This window comes from Catharus ustulatus, chromosome 5, assembly GCF_009819885.2.
Source record: "Catharus ustulatus isolate bCatUst1 chromosome 5, bCatUst1.pri.v2, whole genome shotgun sequence".
NCBI classification, from domain to species: Eukaryota; Metazoa; Chordata; class Aves; order Passeriformes; family Turdidae; genus Catharus; species Catharus ustulatus.
This window is the reverse complement of record NC_046225.1, coordinates 42,691,302-42,710,858: the sequence shown is the minus strand read 5'-3', so window position 1 is coordinate 42,710,858 and position 19,557 is coordinate 42,691,302. Positions and strand designations below refer to the sequence as shown.

General features: G+C 40.3%; 1 protein-coding gene across 1 annotated transcript in view; it reads right to left on the bottom strand.

The window, feature by feature from the left end:
* SNX25 (sorting nexin 25) overlaps positions 1–19,557 on the bottom strand; it is a 95,370-nt gene that overhangs the window by 1,032 nt on the left and 74,781 nt on the right. Inside the window, exons 10-18 of the mRNA XM_033059682.1 lie at positions 18,999–19,154; positions 16,620–16,751; positions 10,895–11,035; positions 10,215–10,328; positions 9,525–9,689; positions 6,136–6,253; positions 4,928–4,994; positions 2,808–2,989; positions 1,123–1,223 (exon numbers count right to left, since the gene is read on the bottom strand). Of these exons, the coding sequence (XP_032915573.1) occupies positions 1,123–1,223; positions 2,808–2,989; positions 4,928–4,994; positions 6,136–6,253; positions 9,525–9,689; positions 10,215–10,328; positions 10,895–11,035; positions 16,620–16,751; positions 18,999–19,154 (1,176 nt within the window). The remainder of the gene's footprint in view (positions 1–1,122; positions 1,224–2,807; positions 2,990–4,927; positions 4,995–6,135; positions 6,254–9,524; positions 9,690–10,214; positions 10,329–10,894; positions 11,036–16,619; positions 16,752–18,998; positions 19,155–19,557) is intronic.

The following is a 19,557-nucleotide window of genomic DNA, read 5'->3' as shown; positions in this document are numbered from 1 at the left end:
AACAGAAAGGAGTTAAGATGCTGCAGGTGCCAACCAAATGAGCGTTTCTTCTTCCTTTCTGTCATTTTTAGACAATCACAAATAACAGGAACACATAGGTTTGATGACATTCATAATTCGTGCAACTACAGTAATTTCACGCGTATAAGGCACACCCTTTTGACTAAAATTTTGGAACCCAGAAGTGCGCCTTATATCCCAGAGCGCCTTATATATGGACAAAGTTCGGAAATTTGCCAACCCGGAAGTGCGAGCCCACCCAGCCCCAAGCCAAGCCAGTAAACCCCGTGATCGTGCGATTCCGTTACTAATTCGTTACTTTTGTTGCACGCAGATCCTCGCTGCAAAAAAAAAAGTGCGCCTTATGCACTGGTGCGCCTTATATATGGACAAAGTTCGGAAATTTGCCGACACCTGGAAGTGCGCCTTATACTCGTGAAACTACTGTACTTTTCTTTCATCCAGAAGTTAGCACGTGCCCTACAGATAACATGGGAAATGTCTTAAGGCTGAAAGGAGACAAGTGTTAAGGGCAGCTCTATTCAGATGGGGCATGATGGGGATTTTCCACCCCCTATAAACTGGTACTGTTCTGCCAAAGACTCCATAGCATAAGCAAACACCAGGCATACACCTTTTCTCTACTGCTGGGGCAGCACTGTGTGACAGGCTGCTGTCTGAAATGTGCCAGAAGAGACTGACTGACTGTGAAGGGGTTATACGTAGATCCAGCTGCATATCCCAGCTAGTCCCAACAGTCGAGGAGTGGAACTTTTGGAGGACTGTCATGTCCTAACTATGAGCCTTGTCCTAGAGTTATCCTTCTCTAGAATTCTCCAAGGTGTGTTTATTTTTCTAAGCTGCATGAAAAAATTAGTTCGTACCTTATGAAGTCAGGCACATTGGATGTGGTAGAGGATCTCTTTTAGACAAAAACAATGCTGCTGTTAAAGTCTTTTGTTATTCAAACTTAGTGAAGTAATCAAACCCAGAGCACCTGACTTATTTTAATAGTAAATGAATCTCTGCAAAAACACATCTCCTAGGCTTTAACACTAAGTGGGTAGAGGTCAGTAATTAACAGGATTATGAAGTTAAAAAGCTACTTTTCTGGTTACTCACATAAAGTAGATGCTTATTAGCCTTCCTCTCTTGCAATGCATTGAACACTTTCACTACACCATGACGGGCATTTTGTTGTCCAACAAGATTCTGCAGAGTATCTGCAACAAACATTACTTGAGTTTATATTGTTTAGTCATTCTAGGCAAAACCTCCAGCCAGAATCACAGAATCATCATTCTACTACCCAAAATCACAATCATCAAGGTCGGAAGAGACCTTCCAAGATCATCTAGATCAACCATAAAGACCCATAAAGGAGGGGAAGCAAAGCCACTGCACCTCATTTGTCCTTGGCTACAAGATATGCACAGTCCCTACTCACCAACCTTTTAAAAACACAGCTTGAAAAGATACCCTTATTCTCAAGTTACCCAATAGATAATAGTGTGTGCATCTCAGAACATTTAAAGTGTTCTAATGTGATATATCAAATGCGTTTTCAGTAGTTCACCTCCCTAAGTCTTATCTCACACATTAAACAATTTATTTAAATATACCTTCAGCCACAAAGACAATTTCTACAACATTTAAAACAAATTTAGCACTTGAATTGCCTCTCAATCTTCACAGATAATACTTCCCACAAGAGGGCAGTTAAGAGAATTCTAAGTAAATTATTTACATTTTGGATTAAATTAGAGAATAAATAGTGATTCAGTGCTCCATCATTAATCCAAGGTGCATTCAGCTATGTCCTGACATATGGTTCCAAGCTCAGAAACAAACAAACAGAAAATCAAACAATACCACATGCCAACTATGGAAGACTGTTTAGGTTAAGTAAATGAGTATATAACACAGGCAGTAAATGGAGGGTTGTTTACACATCAAATGACAAATAGTTTGCATGCATATCTACTTTTTTGCAGTAAAAGTTGATTAAGCTACCTAATTCACGGGGGTATATGAGGTATCTAAGTGAAGCCATAAAATAGCTCATTCTCTTCAGATGGAGCAGAGAAAAAGCATTCAAGCTATGTTTAAGTGCATTTCCAAGTGCTAAAGGTAATGATTTTGATTCTTTTCAGTTAGGTGCCTGTGGATTTACATGATCTCTGAGGAGTCAGGAATATGTAACTGGATTTCCTGTCCTGTGAGTGGGACAGAATGGAGCATCTCAGAATGGTGCTCCAGAAACATGCTTGCTGAAAAGGCAGTTGCCCAGGCTTGGGAGATAAGGGTAGGCAAAGGAAATTGCTGAAAAAACAACTCTCTCTAGGATCTTCTGCCCAGGCTGCAGGTCACTCTCACATTCAGTACCCTGAAACCTCTTACCAGAAACAGACAACACACAACACTGACAGCTGGGTAGATCCCTCTCTCTCCAACTTCAAAATGCAAGAGGAAGAAGCAGCTGGGGTGGCACCACTCTCCCTATTTGGCAATTAATTCCAAGTAGCAGAGCCACATATTTGCTCACAGAGAACCAGCAGAGAGAGAATTTACTGAGGTTCCTTGATGAATATTATGCACGGAAATGCAGCAATTTTGATTTTGTATCTGCCAATAATATTGAAATCCATCCTTTTACCAGACAGGTAGGAGAGACAAAGACTAAGACCAAAATTATCTTTATTTGTGCAAATAGCCATAATTTAGAACTCTACAGGAAAATAATTTGATTCACCAGTTTCCTTACTAGTTATTAAATTTGTGACTAAGCAGAATCAAAGTGATCTCACCTGGAATGTTTTCAAGTAGTTTTTGCTGTGCTCTCTGTTTTGTCTCCTGCTTTTGTTCATCACTCTTGGCCCTCGGTGGTGGAGCTAACTTTCCATTTGGCCAAAAAGCATCTCGAAACACACCAATGTAGTAAACAAGCATTGGTTCACTGAACATCCAGTGTACAGTGTCACGGATTTGCCTGTGAAGAAATGGAGAAGGAAGCCCATCACAGCTAGTCTTTCATGTTTTATCCAGATTTATTCTTTTTACTCCTCAAAGTAGTGGAAGAGATATTCTTTTTTATGCAATTTTGCCAATATACAGTAATTTCACGAATACAAGCCGCACCATTTTGACTAAGATTTTGCTCCCAAACCGGAAATGTGGCTTATACTCAGGAGCGGCTAATATGTGAATAATTTTCTGACATTTACAACCTCAGAAGTGCCAGCCAGGGTGCCGAGCCAAGCACCTGCTAGTAAAAGCCGGTATTTCGCGATTGTTACAAATTGTTACTCTATTGCGCCGCGGGTGGAGCCTGGCTCCCTGCAGGCAGCACCTTCCCTCCTCTGCCGCAGCCCGGGGGAGAGATGGGGGGCCCCGTGCCGCCATTGCCGCGGCTTGGGGAGGCGGCGGGGGCCCCGTGCCACCATTGCTGCGGCCCAGGGGGAAGGCGGGAGCCCCGTGCTGCCATTGCCACGGCTCGGGGAGGAGGCGAGGGGCTCCGTCGCCGCCCGCCTCCGCCGCCATGGGAGCAGGGGGGGACTCCGTGCCTGCCTGCCACCACGGGGCAGTGCCGGGCCAGGGCGAGCGAGCCCAGAGGCAGCGGCTGGCCCCGAGTGGCCTCGCCGAGCGCCAGCGCCGGGCTGGGCCACCTGGCCCCGTTGGCAGCCCCGAGCGGGCCGAGCCTGCACAGCCTTAGCTGAACCAGTAAACCCCGCCATGCCGTGGTTCTGTTACTAATTGGTAACTTTGTTGCATGCGGGTCCTCGCTGCGAACGACAGAGCGGCTTATACTCAGGTGCGGCTTATTTATGGACAAAGAACGAAATATTTGCCAACACCCAGAGATGCGGCTTATAGTCCGTGCGGCTTGTATTCGTGAAATTACTGTACCTGAGTTGATTTAATTGGCATCACAGCAGGTCATAATCAGCTTTGTGTGCTCTAGGACCTAGGTCACTCCAGATACTTGACTTCGATCTGGAGAAGGCTGCTTTTCAATGTAATCCACAAACATCCGCAAACATAAATTACAGATTACAAGTACTACACTGAAATATGCATCAAAACTACATTTCGAGGATGGGCACTACAAACGCTCCACCCAGAAAAGTTAGGAAAATTAGGTAACTAATTGTAGCAAACTCCAAACTAGTTGCCTGTAGAGATGTGCCTGCTAGGATAAAAATAGTCAGTTTTACTAGAAGCACAGTAAGTTTCTTCACAGGTAGCAAAGCACTTTACTGAAGGGCTTACAAACAGATAGCAGCCTCCTCCTGTGGTTTATTGTAGCCTTTAGCACCTGGAGTCTACGGTAGAAAGCAGGCTCCAGTCAGTACTGCTACCATATGGCCAAATCCTTTAAAATCAATGAATATAAAGTCCACCTCCATGTAAAAAGCTACACAGCAGCTTTGCGTGCAAGCTATGGTCACACATTCTCTCCTACTCTGTCCTCCTTCAGGCATTTTCCAGTTATCGGTAGGGTATGAAGAAATGAACCAATCAATTTAAAATTGAGACCAGTCCAATTTATTGCTACACAATGCATACATAAGAGGCTTTAAAAGCTATGTTGGCATGTGCAGATTTAGTCACCGACTGGACAAAGAACACCCTGCTATGCTGGTAGAATACTTCTAAAATTTGTTTCTGACCAGGGATACAGCTTTCTACATGAAGGTGTTTACAGACAGGCAGACTCATAGCATCAGGCAGGCTTTACCTGGCAGTGTAAAGATAATTCACATATCTGTGTTTTCTCTAATAAACATAACATAGATGTAAATTGAACTGTGGAAAACAAATGCAGATTATAATATCCAACAGGATGTCCAGATTATTTTTAACAGTTTTGCTATCAGTCTTTTTTTCATAGAATGATGAAGGTTCAGTTAAAGCAACAGCTACTTACTTGTTGATAGTTCTTCCAAAAGTGACTTGTACTAGTGCAATTAATGTTTTTCTGACCCACTTGAACACTAGAACAATGAAAAATGATACATAATGACATTACAGAACCCATGATCACATGCAAAACTTTCCTCCTATCTCCCACCAAACCAAACCCAAACAACCCACCCCTACAGTAAATACATTGCTATAACTCTAAGATTCCAATAATTGTACAGAGGTTTAATTTTTCTTGATTACATTCCTTGTGATGTTTGCTGTATGGTTTTTAAATCTTACAGATTATATAAGCATACATATAACATGCATTTTAGGTTATACTGTACATTTTTATATGCAAGAATATTTCAAGTTTATTGAGCAATACAACTACTCAAAACCTTTTTTCTACTACAAAAAAACCAAATGTCCTCAGACTTCCCACCCTTTTCATACCTATTAGTATAAAGTATACACAGCAGCACCGCTAAAATTCTGAAAACATTTTCGCTCAAACTAAGTCAGCTTTCCATTACAAATAAAGGAAACAAAATTGAGTGCTTCCAAGTAATCACTGGTTGATCTTTCTTCCATACTGTTCACCATCACAATAAAGTCTATATTTGGAAGATGCATCTGTCATTTTAGGAAGGTGTCACATTTTGCAATAGTTACTCTGTAAATAATTTTATAGAACATGCACATTCAAATAGAAACAAAAAATAGTTTTATTACCATCATTCAGTTACGTAAAGGGGCGGGGGCAGGAAAATCCAGTATTTAAATATACCACAATTCTAGCATCATTTTCATCGTATAAATTGCAGAACTAAAATGTATATATAATTCACTTTAAATGGATATTAAAATTATATTTCTTTGTCAGAGACATGTCCTATAATAAAGCCATCTTTCCTTCCTCAGGAATTCCTGCACTCTGACAAACAACCTATTTACTTTTTTTTCCCCAACTTTTTCATGAAAAATTGAAAAATATTAAGTGCAAATGCTCTCCTCTACGAGTTACATTTTTATTGTCATTTTATATTTTAATTTCACTTTTGAATGAAAGCTTCAAAGTTACGAATATTGAAGAATAGCTTGGTTCCAAACTGGCCATATAGATTGCAAGAACGTTTTCACTTATTCAAACAGCAAAAAAATCTGAATTATGAAGTGCCCTACAGAGCCAAAACATTCCATTAGCAATTGAGTAGGTTTACATCTTACTTCCTCGCAGTTCAAAAATCTCTCCAATCAGCATGAAACATGGTTCAGCAAGAGAGTCCTTCTTCCCATCCACCTCCTCTCCATAGTCCGACAGGTCACTGTCCTCTTCTGTTTCTTCCTAGGAAGAGAAGGACAACATGGGCGTGTACTGCAGTTCCCCAACCTTCTTGCAGAATGGATTAGTTACTGCCATGATCTGGGGAAGAAGCATGGCCAGTCCTCTCAAAAAAAAGTGTTAGAGCCAAAAACTGCTGCTGGCAAGAGCTGGCAAACAGGAACCTCACTAGGGAGTTTGAAAACTTCCCATTGGACTAAAGTGATGAGGACACTGCACTGCTGGAATTGTCGTAAGTGCTTTGCAGCCTTGCCCCAGTAAGCACCTCAATGCTGCCCAGATTTTCAGAATCTATTGCCTATACTGCCCCATCAACACCAGCTGGATAAAAGAAAGCAGGTGATGTGGGAGTTGTGTACTGCTAGGAAACAGATGAGAGCTGTAAGCAGGAGATTGCACTCAACAGTGTCATTGCAAAGTCTCTCTGACACAACACATGAATTCAGGATGGGGAGCTAGCCAGCTGCAGCTCTTAGCAATGCAAACAGCTGGGAAGGGAAAAATCTGGCTATTGCACAGAGAGAAGCAGGTAGCTGGCTCCCCAGGTGAACAGACAGTGCCTTCACAGCTGAAGCCACTCAATGGGATCAGGCACTAACCAGTTGTCCTTGAAGTAAGCTGGGAACCAAACCCAGCAGTGAAAAGGGAACTGGCCACTGTAGAGACAAGCGCCATGAATGCAAACTAGTCCCAGGCAGAAACACAATATTGTGATACTTCATGACCTGAGCCTCAGGATGCTAAGCTCAGGGCAGCAAAGGGAGAAGAGTTATTCAGATAGACTCCCAGAAGATGACTGGGTTGAACCACTTCAATTCTGGCAGTGCCATCTATTCAAGACTGAAGGGCAGACAGCGGGTTGTTTCTCACTGTCATGAAGATTGCTTCAGGATCAGGACAACACCACCTATCATTACTCATGGCAGACAACACATCCCTTTGCTTTCCTGGAGCTTCCCCTGCCTGCCTACGCTTCAAGCAAAGCTAGAGAGAGGCAGACCTGACTTCCACTGCGGCTGGTGCAATGCCCCAGTCTCTGGATCAGGAATGATCAGAATGATGTGCGAATTTTTTTCTTCAGCCTGGTTTTCAGAGATATCAATCCTCTTCTTTTTATCCTCATCATTCGATCATCTAATACTGGTTTATTTTTCTGCTATTCAGTGAATCTCCAGTCATTTAGAAAATGCAACATGAACTGAAAATTTATACACTACAGTGCATTTTCTATCCAGTAAATTTGTAAATCTAAAAGCCCTTCTTTCTAGATGATATCAACTGCATTTTTACTCTGATTTGGTTTTTGTTCCAGAGAGCTAAGAAATATGTTTTAAAGCTGTGTCCTAGGAGTTGTATATATAAAGAAATTGCTGAAGTATCTAATGCTGAAAACAACATTCAAGAGGCAATATTATTGCTCTGACATATATTTCAAAAATGTGAGATGAGATGTAAAGGCAAAGAGAGCTGAATGAGAGCACTGTAAGACAAAGTCCAAAATACAAACTAAACCAGGAATTCTCAGTCACAAAAAGAACACAATTATACCAGCTTTACTTGTGGTTTAACACAACTGATTGCATTTATGACCTTGTACTAAATGACTTAATGAAAGCAGTTTAACTGCTTTAGGACAGTATCCAAGATGCTATCAACAGGGCAAGACTGAGCTGATCCAAAGTGCTTACTGAAAGACATGGGAGTCCAGGAAACAGCAGAGCTAATCTCAGACTGCGTCACAATCCGTCTCCCTCCATTTTATTATTTTCACTTTAGGACAATTGTTTGACATACTCATTCAGACAGTCTAACAGTTCCCACCATCTGTGTTCTGTGGTCTTCTCTTATGTGTAAGCTTAAGGAAAGAAGGGAGAAGAGAAGGAAGAGAAATGTGAAGCAGGATGGTCTTTGTCTGCATTTGCACAGTGCCTGGCATAATGCACTCTAGCCAAAATTAAGCTCCTAGTCCCACAAGTAGCAAATAGAATTAAATTTAAGTTCAGTAAGCAGTTATGTTCCAACTCCTCTGGAGGCTTTTTTTTGCTCTGCTTCCTTTAGTTTTTCAGTAACAGTTGCGTAATTTCTGTTTTATTTGTTCTCACACACTAGCGTTAAAAATTCTCTTTCCTTCTCCTGTATTTTCTATTTCCTCCTACACACTCCCATAATACAATATCTATGCAGTCTAATTTTGTCTTGAGAATGTTTTTCAATTAAATAGCAAAATACCAATAGCTTCACACTTCAATGCTTTTATGCTACTTCTACCTAACAGTCATTTTAGTGAAAGTACTTTGGAATTTAGAACTCCAGTACTTCTGTGAAAGTGGAAGACCAGTTTCTCAAAGGTCCTTTATATTTATTACTCTGAAATGAGGCACATGCATTTAGCATCTAGATGCAAACACAGTATAATTTGGAAAGATACATACAGGATTTTCTTATTTCTGAGATGCAAGACCACCTTTCTCCATATTAAAAGGCTAGAACTACACATGCTCCCCTTATCCTGCATAAGACCCATCCACTCCAGACAACTAGAGCACGTAAAAAAATTAGATGTTTCATATGCATTTTGTATAACATATAACTAAAAGGAGGAATAGAAACAGCTCCTTGAATGTTATATTATCTGAACACCAACACCACAGAATAGAGTGCCGTGGAATTATGGTCAATTTAGTCAATGAGCTATTTTAGTCACTAATCTATTATTCATTGCATTTTGGTAAACAATGAGATTTTATGGCTTAATAACAAATTCTCCAACTGGTTTGCCCACATAGGTTCCTGCCTGCATTTGCAAATGCCTTCAGTAAGCCTGTACTCTTTGCCAACATTTTCGTTTTTTGTCGAAACTAGCACTGCTTCAGATGTGGTCCTGAAATTAAGGATACACAGCTGTTCTTGCCAAGAGAATATTTCCAAGTGATAGTTATTTTTACCTGCCCAAACCCCTCTGAAATATGTGTGTCCAGAACTCAAAAAGTGGAAAATTCTGCTATTAAAAAAATAAACAACCCCACACAAACTGCAATTTGTTTATTTGCAATAGCTTACACATTTACCCATATGCATGTACCAAAAGGCAGGAAACCTATTTTATTAATAAACATATTTTTAACTCATAGGCAGCTCTTCTGACTCTGTGTTCACTTACAGTAAATTACAAATGACCTTTGGAAATATTGCCTGCCATTCAACCACTAATGACTCTCCCTGCTTACTTAGGATAAGTAATTAAATCTGGGAAGATTACTTTTCTACCACTTACCTCTTGATGAGAAAACAAATCACCAGGAAGTCGTTCTAGAAATGAGGAGAGCGAGAATGATGACTTCTTTCCTTGCACATCAATAACTTTGAGGTGCTCTGGGGAGGGGCTCAAGAAGGCATAAAGTGCTTCACTCTGGCAGAGTCTTTCATCAGAGAGTAATTTCTATTAAATAAAAATAATAACACATCACAACATAGCAACATGACAATTAAATATTTCTTGTTAAGAAGTAAGAGGTGTTGAGGCATCCAATAAAACTGATTAAGTCACAGCTCAGAGGTAGTGTGAAAAAAGTCCCTATCTCACAAAGATACTTTAAGAAGCTATTTCTAAAGTACTGGAACTAGTAAGAATAAAGCTTTTAATCTTACAACTTTCTTGTTTTATAACAATTTCTCATTTGTATGGAATTTTTTGTGAAGAGTTTTATCTGAAAGTGGCAATTAAAGGATTTATTATTTATGATTCCTTAATTAATCAAAGTTTAAATTAACTTGCCACTAGAGGAATGGTTACTATCAGTCAAACTAATCTCAACTTCAAGCATTTTGGACAACTTTGACATTTATAGTGTCGAAGCTTACATTTGACTTATTTGTTCTATGCTCTTTCTTTAGGCAGTAGAGAGGCACCAGACTCTCAATTCTCCTGTTCAGATATCTGTTGGTTTTGTCTTTATTTTCTTACCTGCAGAAAGTTATTAAGCTGGTTCTTGGATTTCTCCATGAATTTCTGGTCTATGGATTTGAAGGGCAGCTTGCTGAGAGAAGGCAACTGAACTTTCTTTAATGACGGAAAACACTGTGTAGGAGAAAGGAGAACTCAATTAAGATGTATGCAAAGAAAAGGACAGGTGGTTCAGAATAGAAATGAAGAGACTCCTTTTTGCTCTCATCTCCTTTTCCCTTTGACACCCCTCTCAAAAAAATACCTTCCCTTTCCCACTGTGGGTTGACATCTAAAATCTTTCCCTTTACAGCACCATTATCTATTCCTTATCAGACAGAAAGGTTAAAGCATTGTGAAAAAAAATCCCAACCTTCTCTCTCCCTAAAAGCTGTCATTTCTAATACTTCCCTAGAAGCCAGACATAAAATCTCATTCTTATAGCAGGCACTTGTATGACAGTGTAGAGCATATACCATTTTAAAATGGGGTTAGTCCAGTAAAACATTACTAAGGGGAAAAAATAATTACAAACAAGTTTATAAGCATCTGTCAGAGACCAGAAATATGCAGATAGAAAGCTAGCTCTTAAGAGCTAAAAGCCAAAAGGCTGGCATTAAAACTGGCAGCATTAATTTTTTATCATTCTGACAAATTTTGGCAGCTTGTTATCTTTTCCCTCTGGTAGCCAGGATTCATACCTCACTGAGTTTGCGGTGTAGGTTCTGAAACTCATTGAGCTTTCTGGGAACAGTCCAGTTCTTAGTTTCAGCTCCACCAACTTCTTGTAAACTCACCATGACAGAGTAGCAGGGCACTTGCTCTCCATTCTCTTCTAAAACCTTGTGGGGGAAGAGAAACCAGATAAGGTAATCTCTTTTGAAAGTAATAGTGGAACATTTGAGCTGCCAGATGCTGGCTTGCAAACTCAAGTCATCAGTCCCATGCTTCTCTTGAGATTTGCAAGCTACATATGGAGCAATTCCCCTAATGAACTAAGCTTCACCCAAGATGCTGTGCCAGTCCTGAATCAGTCCTCCAGCTAACCATTACACCTTACATATAGTTTTGCAATGCTGTCCACCAGCAGTCAAGTCCCCCTGACATGTCTTCTTCAAACAGCTGAGTGTATTATTTCAGTTTTTTAGGTACCTACCATCCAGCTTTGAGATTGCTCATGAATACTCCATCTCTTCTATCTGCATTTACCTCAATGTTCTCCCTTTATTTCCACTCTCTCTTCCCAGTGCTTCTGCTGAGGCTCACCCACACGCCAGGCACAGCAGCTCTGCAGCTGGTTCCTGCAACAGCTGGTGCTGTTAGGGAGCGATTTCTCTGCTCACTTGAGCTTTCTCCTTGCACAGTTTGTGGTATCCATGCACTACTTCTGAGGGACTCACAACTCTACAAAATACTAATGAATCCAGTGACAATCCTCAGCCAGAGGAAGAAGCAACCAACCACACTGTGCAAATGGGAAAACTACAGCAAAGTTAAACAATTTTTCTTGAGACAACAGCAACAGTGTAACCACACTGATTCTTAATTTGATATAAAAATTGACATAAGAATGTCATCCTTATATCCTATTGGTAGCAAATTTTTGTTTACTTATTTTGAGGAGACACTCAAATTGATTATGAAAGACAAATAAAGGAAATGCATAAAATATTTCATTCTAGAATGTTTGTCTCCTTATATGCATGCAAATAACTGTAAGGTAATTCTGAAATACCACTCCTAGTCTTTTTGAGTAAAGTTATAACTTTAAAGCTTTTTTTTTTTTTTAAAAGAATATTTAACTACAGTAATTTCATGACTATAAGGCGCACCCTTTTGACTAAAATTTCCCCCCGAACCTGGAAGTGCGCCTTATAGTCCGGTGCGCCTTATCTGATGTACAAAGTTGCGACATTTGCCACCCCGGAAGTGTGAGCTGTGAGGGGAGCTGGCAGTGCCGCGGCAGCCAGATACAGGCGGGCCCAGGGGCCAATGGCTGCCGGGTTGAGGTGGGGCCTCGGCCAGCAACCGTGCGGGAGGAGCTGCGGGTGGAGCCTCGCTACAAAAAAAAGTGCGCCCTATAGTCCGGTGCGCCTTATATGATCTACAAAGTTGCGAATTTTGCCGACTCCCAGGGGGTGCGCCTTATAGTCTGGTGTGCCTTATAGTCATGAAATTACTGTGATCTAATTAGGATAAGATTAAACTTTAAAATTCATATACAGTAATTTCACGACCATAAGGCGCACCAGACTATAGGGCGCACGTTTTTTTGTAGCGAGGCTCCGTCCCCAGTTCCTCCCGCACAGTTGCTGGACGAGGCCCTGCCTCAACCCGGCAGCCATGGGCCCCCAGGCCCGCCTGTATCCGGCGGGGCCAGGGCATGCCCGCCGCCCATCCATGCCGCCTCACTGGGACCAGGCTGCGGCTGCCGTGCCGCCTCCACGGGGCTGGGGGGTGCCTGTGTAGGGGCTGTGCCGCCTCCACAGGACCAAGGCATGCCCACCACCACTCTTCCCCGCCTCCACCTGGCAGCCATGGCCCTGCCGGCTCCCCCCGTGGCTCGCAGCTCTTACTTCCAGGTAGGCAAATTTTTTGAACTTTGTACCTCAGATAAGGTGCACCAGACTATAAGGTGCACTTCCGGGTTCTGGGGAAAATTTTAGTCAAAAGGGTGTGCCTTATAGTCATGAAATTACTGTAATTATGACACCTTTTCTGAAAGCCTGTAGAGATCTGACAACACAATGCTACTGATTAATAGTTTGACAAGCAACATCACCATTTTAAAAGCCATGTGGCTGAAATGTACCTATTCAGAGCTGTACATTGATAACATTCCCTGTGATTCATTCCTCATAAAGCTGCACAAGGATCACTGGGAAGAGTCAAGTCTGATGCCCAGATTTCACAAATATCTGTCAAAAACCTGCAGCAGCACTCAGACAGAATACAAAGCACCAGCCTGAATGCCTGCAAATGTGCCTGTTTCTCAGTGCAGCTATTTGGAGAAGTGCCAGGCTACTGCAGAAATAGATGCTTGAAGCGTCCAAGATGCAAGTCAGAGAGACATGGTACAGAACAACAAGGATTGTCTGGGACAGTCCCTGCCCTGTCTACCCTGAGCTAGACTGGATCTGTGTTTGTAGGTGACTCACAAATACCTCCTGGCTGTCATTTTTCAATACTGGGAGATTAGTGCTGAAATTGCTGATTTGAAACATGCCTGTGATTTTCCATTCCAAATTTGTTGCCAGACCAGGGATCTGCATGTGTAGGGTCATCTGAACTGAAATTTGTCAGGAGAGAGTCATCCCTCTGAAAGCACATTCTCAAAATGGGAGGGTTTAGTCTCCTGCATCGTTAAGGTCTATGTCCAAAATCATCTAAATTCCAATTACTAGATGTAGACACATTACAGCTTTTTTTCAAATACTCCCAAATACCCTCATATAAATATTGATGATGTTCAGGATCTTCTTAGGAATGCAAAATTTTTTATCAACTTAGGTACTTGTGAATTTGTTTTTCAAATTTATAAGTCAACCGGAAAACAGAAAAATGGAATGTTAGGTCTTCTAAACCAGGAGATCTAGTCCTTTGCTGTTAGCAGACACCACCTCATACAACTGCTATCATGAATTAATTCAAACTAGAGAACCTTATTCCTCTGATTCTCCCTTTTGCTAAGTTAAGCAAATGAAAGCGCTTTCAGAACCACTTCTCATGGGAGAAGTTCCTCATTCAAATCCATTCTTCTCAAGGGACACAGTGAGCACCTGCAAAGCAACTGTAACACTTCCTCATCTTGAGTGGAAACTCCCCTCCTAATGTAGTCAAGGACTGCACTTACCCCAACAGACCTGCAGCCCACTCCAGATGAGCTGCACATCTGACAAGCCACCAGCATATCTACTGTTTGCAGCCCAAAGGTGCTCCAAGGATCAGAGCTGAAGCCCAGAGTTCCTGCTGAACACAAACCTTTCATGCCATGCCACGAGACTGCACTTCTAATACTCCTACCCAAAAAATCATCTAGCTTTTCACCAACCTCCCTAACCCTTTTCTAGCCCCTTTTTCAGGTGCTGCCTGTACAGTGCCGAGTACAGGGAGAAAATCACTTCTCTGTTCCTGCTGGCCACACTATTTCTGATACAGGCCAGGATGCATTTGGCCTCCCTGACCACACTCCTGGCTCGTGTTCAGACAGCTGTAAACCAGCAGCCCCAAGTTCTTATCTATTGAGCAGCTTTTCAGCCACCTCTTGTCTAGGTGTGTAGTGTGGTAACAACAAAAATAATGAAATTTTTCACCTTATTCGGATCAATTTATTATGAAATCAGTAGATTTTTAAAAAGATGTTATGCTCTGAAACAGTCTTTCATTGGACAAGGGAGACAGAATGTCTGTTACAATATTAAATTATACAAGGCCAAAAGCATTAAAGCAAGCAGATCAAGTTAGGTTATTTAGTTCTAAGTTATATACCTGTAATGGGGAAGACTCACAAAATTATACAAGTTGTTATCATAGGCCCCCTCATTCTGCATGTACTGTATTTTTCAATGTCTACCAGTCAGCCAAAACACTGAGTCCCTAAAGTAAGTTTTATCAGAAATATGAGCTACCAAAGACACCTAGAGATAATATTATTTACATTGATTTTTAAAATATATATATAGGTCACACACTTAGTATATTCAAATGACTCAAAACTATAAAGACTGAAAGATTCAAGCTAAGAGATTATAAATAAGAGTTTGGACATGTTTTTTTCCAAGACTTAAGTGATTATTTTTTTGTCCATTCTTTTTTAACTGATTTAGTAAATCAGTTTAAAAGGTCAATGACTGGCTATTACACTTTCAGCTCAAAATCTATAGCAAAATTTACTAAGATTTTCTGCTAAACAATAGCTCCAAGGCTTTCTCTCCCTAAAATCACTGAGCTATACTCTGGGATTTGCAATAACATTTTGCAGATAGAAAGACTATGTAACCTACTCATGCCCCCTGAAATCAATCAACTGCAGCTAGAATATTCCCAAGCAATTAATTAACACAGATAACCACAACACCCATGTTTTCTCCAGCCTACCCTTTGAAGCATGGAGCTGCAAACAGGACAATTAATGCAAGCCTGTATTTAATTACCTAATCCAGTATTACTCATAAGTTACAGTTAAGGCAGCAAGCAATTAAAAGCCTCTTCCAAAGTCCCTCTAATTTAGCCAAACCACCTTCTCCTCTGGTAATGACAGAGATGCTGGACAGTTGTATATGGTTACATATGTGCAGAAAGCTGACGTTCTGCAGTTTTTCTGCATCCAGAGTTTACCAGATTTTAAGACCAGGCTTCAAAAGCTACAAATAACTCTTAAGACAACTTAAGATCTTTTCAGTCCTCAATAGGGTCACCTGCAAACAGCATTAAAAAAAAAATCCAGATGTTTCCACATGGAGAGTTTAGTTTTAAAACTGGCATCTTAAATTTTTTGACATGTTGGATTTATTTTTTCTTTTACGACGACTTTAACTGTTGACAGACCTATCACTGGCTTGCAAGAGCTTAAGACCCCACCAAATAAACACTGCAGCACATACTTTTTTCCTCCAACAAACAGTTACCTCAAGAAAACTCTTTATATTCATTTCAGGAACATTTTCTTAATGGCGTACAAAGGCAAGCCAGTAGATACCTGATTAATCTTTAGTTCTTCACAGTGATACTGTCAAGATTACTTATGTATGTCAGCCTACACTTACTACATAACAAGCATTCACTGAGTTCCTTTCATGGTAGGTGTTAATAGAGAGCATTAGATGGTAATCTAATTTTTTTTTGTAATGTTTTCATTACAATTTTTTACATTCTACATTCTACAACTGTCTGCCTATGCCCAAACAGAACAGCAGAACAAGACTAAAAAAAAAAGTAAAAAAAAAATAACAACTTCAACTTAGAGATATAAAGCACTTTCTTTCCAGGCATTCAAGCCCCTTAAAACTGTACAGCCATTAAATACTATAATACAAAACCCAAAAAGTATAAGCACTGTATCTTTGAGACATAACAGAGACTCAACTGCACCCGAGTGCAATAGCACGGTAATACAGGAAGAGACAGTTCTCATGAAAAATAGTGTCCTTAAGATAGCAAATTACCTAGTGCCAAAACTTATTTATGTACATGCAGGTAATTTTTATAACTCCATTACAACAGTGTCTGAGGAGTAGAAACTGTGTATGCATCATAGTAGCCACTGAGGAAACAGAAGAGGAGTTCAGAAGTAGTTAGGGTTCTTTCCCCCACAAGTAAATTTTAAGTATAAAGAGGTATAAGGAAAGCATCTGCACATTTTTCTTCTGCTTTTCATGCAAGTTTGAATAGACTCAAAACATAAAAAGCCAGAAAAAAATTCCCTACCTCTCCTGAAACAATGAAGGCTTTCCACATGCCAAGATTCTCACACCACCAGTCTGTTCTTGCAATGTGCAGCTGAAGGTCACTGTGCTCTCTCTCCATCAGAGTAATTTCATCCTTCAGCTTAGAAACAATCTGCAGAGAAAAGTTTATTCATTACAATTGGTAGGAAAAAGCTGGTGCAGCACACAAGATTTATGTCTTTAGGGACACTATTCTGAAAGAAGAAAAAGTACAAGAGCAGAGAGAGAACAATTCATGTGGATTAAAAAAATAAAAACCCAAAAAAAAAAACCAAGTGAGGGAATCGATGATGCCTCAAACTTCTTCAGTACACATCAATCTTAAAGTCACACTAAAATTTAAAAAAAGTTAGAAGTACAACTACTATCACACTACCAGGGTAAAAGTCACTTGAGATAGGATTATAACACACACAGTATGTTTTATAAGAATCTGAAATTGTCATTAATGAAATATACCTTACTGAACACATCTTTATTATTTTCAGCTACACATCATATGACTGAAGAACCTGGGGATAGATTTCATTTCTAGGAATTTACCTATGTTAGAAATCACTCAGAAAGTTATTACTGATTACATTTTAGTTTTGAGAAGGCAAGGATTTGTTAATGTAGAAAGCACAAAAAGTAGCTAAACATCCTGCCAGGAGACAGTATAACAAGAGAAGGTGGAAATATACAAATATACATAAGATGCGACATTAGAAACACAGCAAAAGCAGATGACACTTTTTCATTTTTAAATATGATAGAACTTTTAGCCAAATTTATCAGTTCTATCACTTACACCAAAAGTGGTCCGTTCTACAGAGCCACAGGAATTCTATCTTGTTCAGAATTTTTCTCTCATGTCACATGTAAAATATTATCTATGTGACAGCTATATAACAATTTTCTAGCAAATACCTCACATTGAGAATAATTTTATATTTTACTTAATTTGCTATCAATGCTGAGGCTTCTCTAGAATCACCTTACATTGACTCCAGTGGCATCCAGGAACATTCAAGAAATACAGAACAACTGGTAAGATTTTATCAGAAGTAAACAGCTGTTACATTTACAAACCCTATACTGAGACTTTGCAATAATACTGGATCCATTTTACTATTCTGTTTTAGAGATATATCTATTTTCCAAGACAAAGAATATTCTAGAAACAAAAACATACAGGTAAAAACCCACTACTTCAGTAGGGGTACAAAACTCACCTCCCCAAGAGCCCAAGTACAGAAAGAATATAATGCAAAGGGAACATAGAACATTCATGTGAATGGATCACTAAATAAAGGTTTAATTATATAGAATCATAGAAGAGCTTGGGTTGAAAGGGAGACACCCCAGAACAGCTGCAAACATTTTCAGTTGTCTGCAGTACCAGAAGAAAGATATGGAAGGGACAGAGAGAATGAACCTAGACAGAGTGGCCTCAGACTCTAGTGTCCACATCTTTCTTCTGGAGGCAGCTATGCCAAGAGCTGGGGCAGCAAAGAATGAGTGTGGTGTCAACTCCTATTCAGACAAGCATCTTAGCACTCACCCTGAGTGAAGGAAAAATGTATAAAGAAGCCAGGTTCTGAGCAATGACTAATACCCAGGTACAACATTTTTGTCATCCTTAGTAGCAGGATTTAAGAAAACACCTTGGCTGTTAGTTCATCTTACCCACCATTCACCACCTGCAACCAAATCCCATTACACCTGACAGGATAGGCACAACAGGCCTGTAATATCAACACAAATTAGTTAGTTCAAGCCATGTGCAAGTCGCTTGCTTCTCCTGAGTATATTCTCAGATTGCTTACCACTTAGCGAAGAGAAAAGGATATTTTTTGTTTGCTCTAGTCCAGAGATTTAAAGTTTCATATCCCTCAGAATTTTTTCTTTGATGACAGTGTGCTTTCTCCTAGCTCCTAACAGAGGAATCAGTCACTCTTCAAGGTTGGGGGATTTTTATCCCTTAGCCTGAGGGCGTTGTGCTGAGCCCCTGAGCCAGCAGAGGGCACAGGAGCTGAGCAGAGCATCTCCCCAGGCACATGGCAGGGCTGGGAGGCGAGCGAGAAACCTCTTGCCACCGACAAAGCAGCAAGACCACGGCAGAGTGGTCACTGTTCCATGGCCAACAAAGCAATATATGTCGAGCTCACAACTGTAGTGACAATAGCTTTTAGGCATGAGAAAAAAGCAATGAAAACTAAGTTTTGATTTCACCTTCTATTTAACAAGTTGACTGAAATAACCATCTGACCCGTCCAAAATGTGACAATGGGATATTACACAAACATACCAAAAAAAAAAAAACAACAACAAAAAACCACCACCTCAAATAAAAACTGAAGACATTAAAGGTACATACCTTTTTGTCAGGTTTTGGGGAATTACAAATGGAATTTAGAGCCTGTTTCTTATACTCAAGCTTGTCATTTAGCTGGCGAAGTTTATTTACAGCATAACTGGCCTGTTCATTAATTCTTGTGCTGCATTCTTCAGTAGTTTCTTCACAACCTTGGCTCTGGGAATAGAGGATGGGGGTAATTGCTGCATTAATATGAGAAAAGAGACAGCTGTTCACAGAATGATAGAATGGTTTCAGCTGGAAGGGACCTTGAAGATCACACAGCTCCAATCTCACTGCCATTGGCGTGGACACTCCACTAGACCAGACTGGTCAGAGTCCCAGCCTGGCCCTGAACACAGCCAGAGATATGGCAGGAGGTGGGTTACTGCTTGCGCTGTAATTTTTTTATGTATAAGAACACTTCTTGATATAGATGAAACTATCAGATCCAACATGAAATGACAGTTTGTTATGAAATCCCAACAGAAAAAGTCTCATTACCATTTCTACTACAGTTCTTTGACAACTCATGGCAATTGTGTAAAAATGACCTTCAAACTAAGGCTTTAGTGTAAAT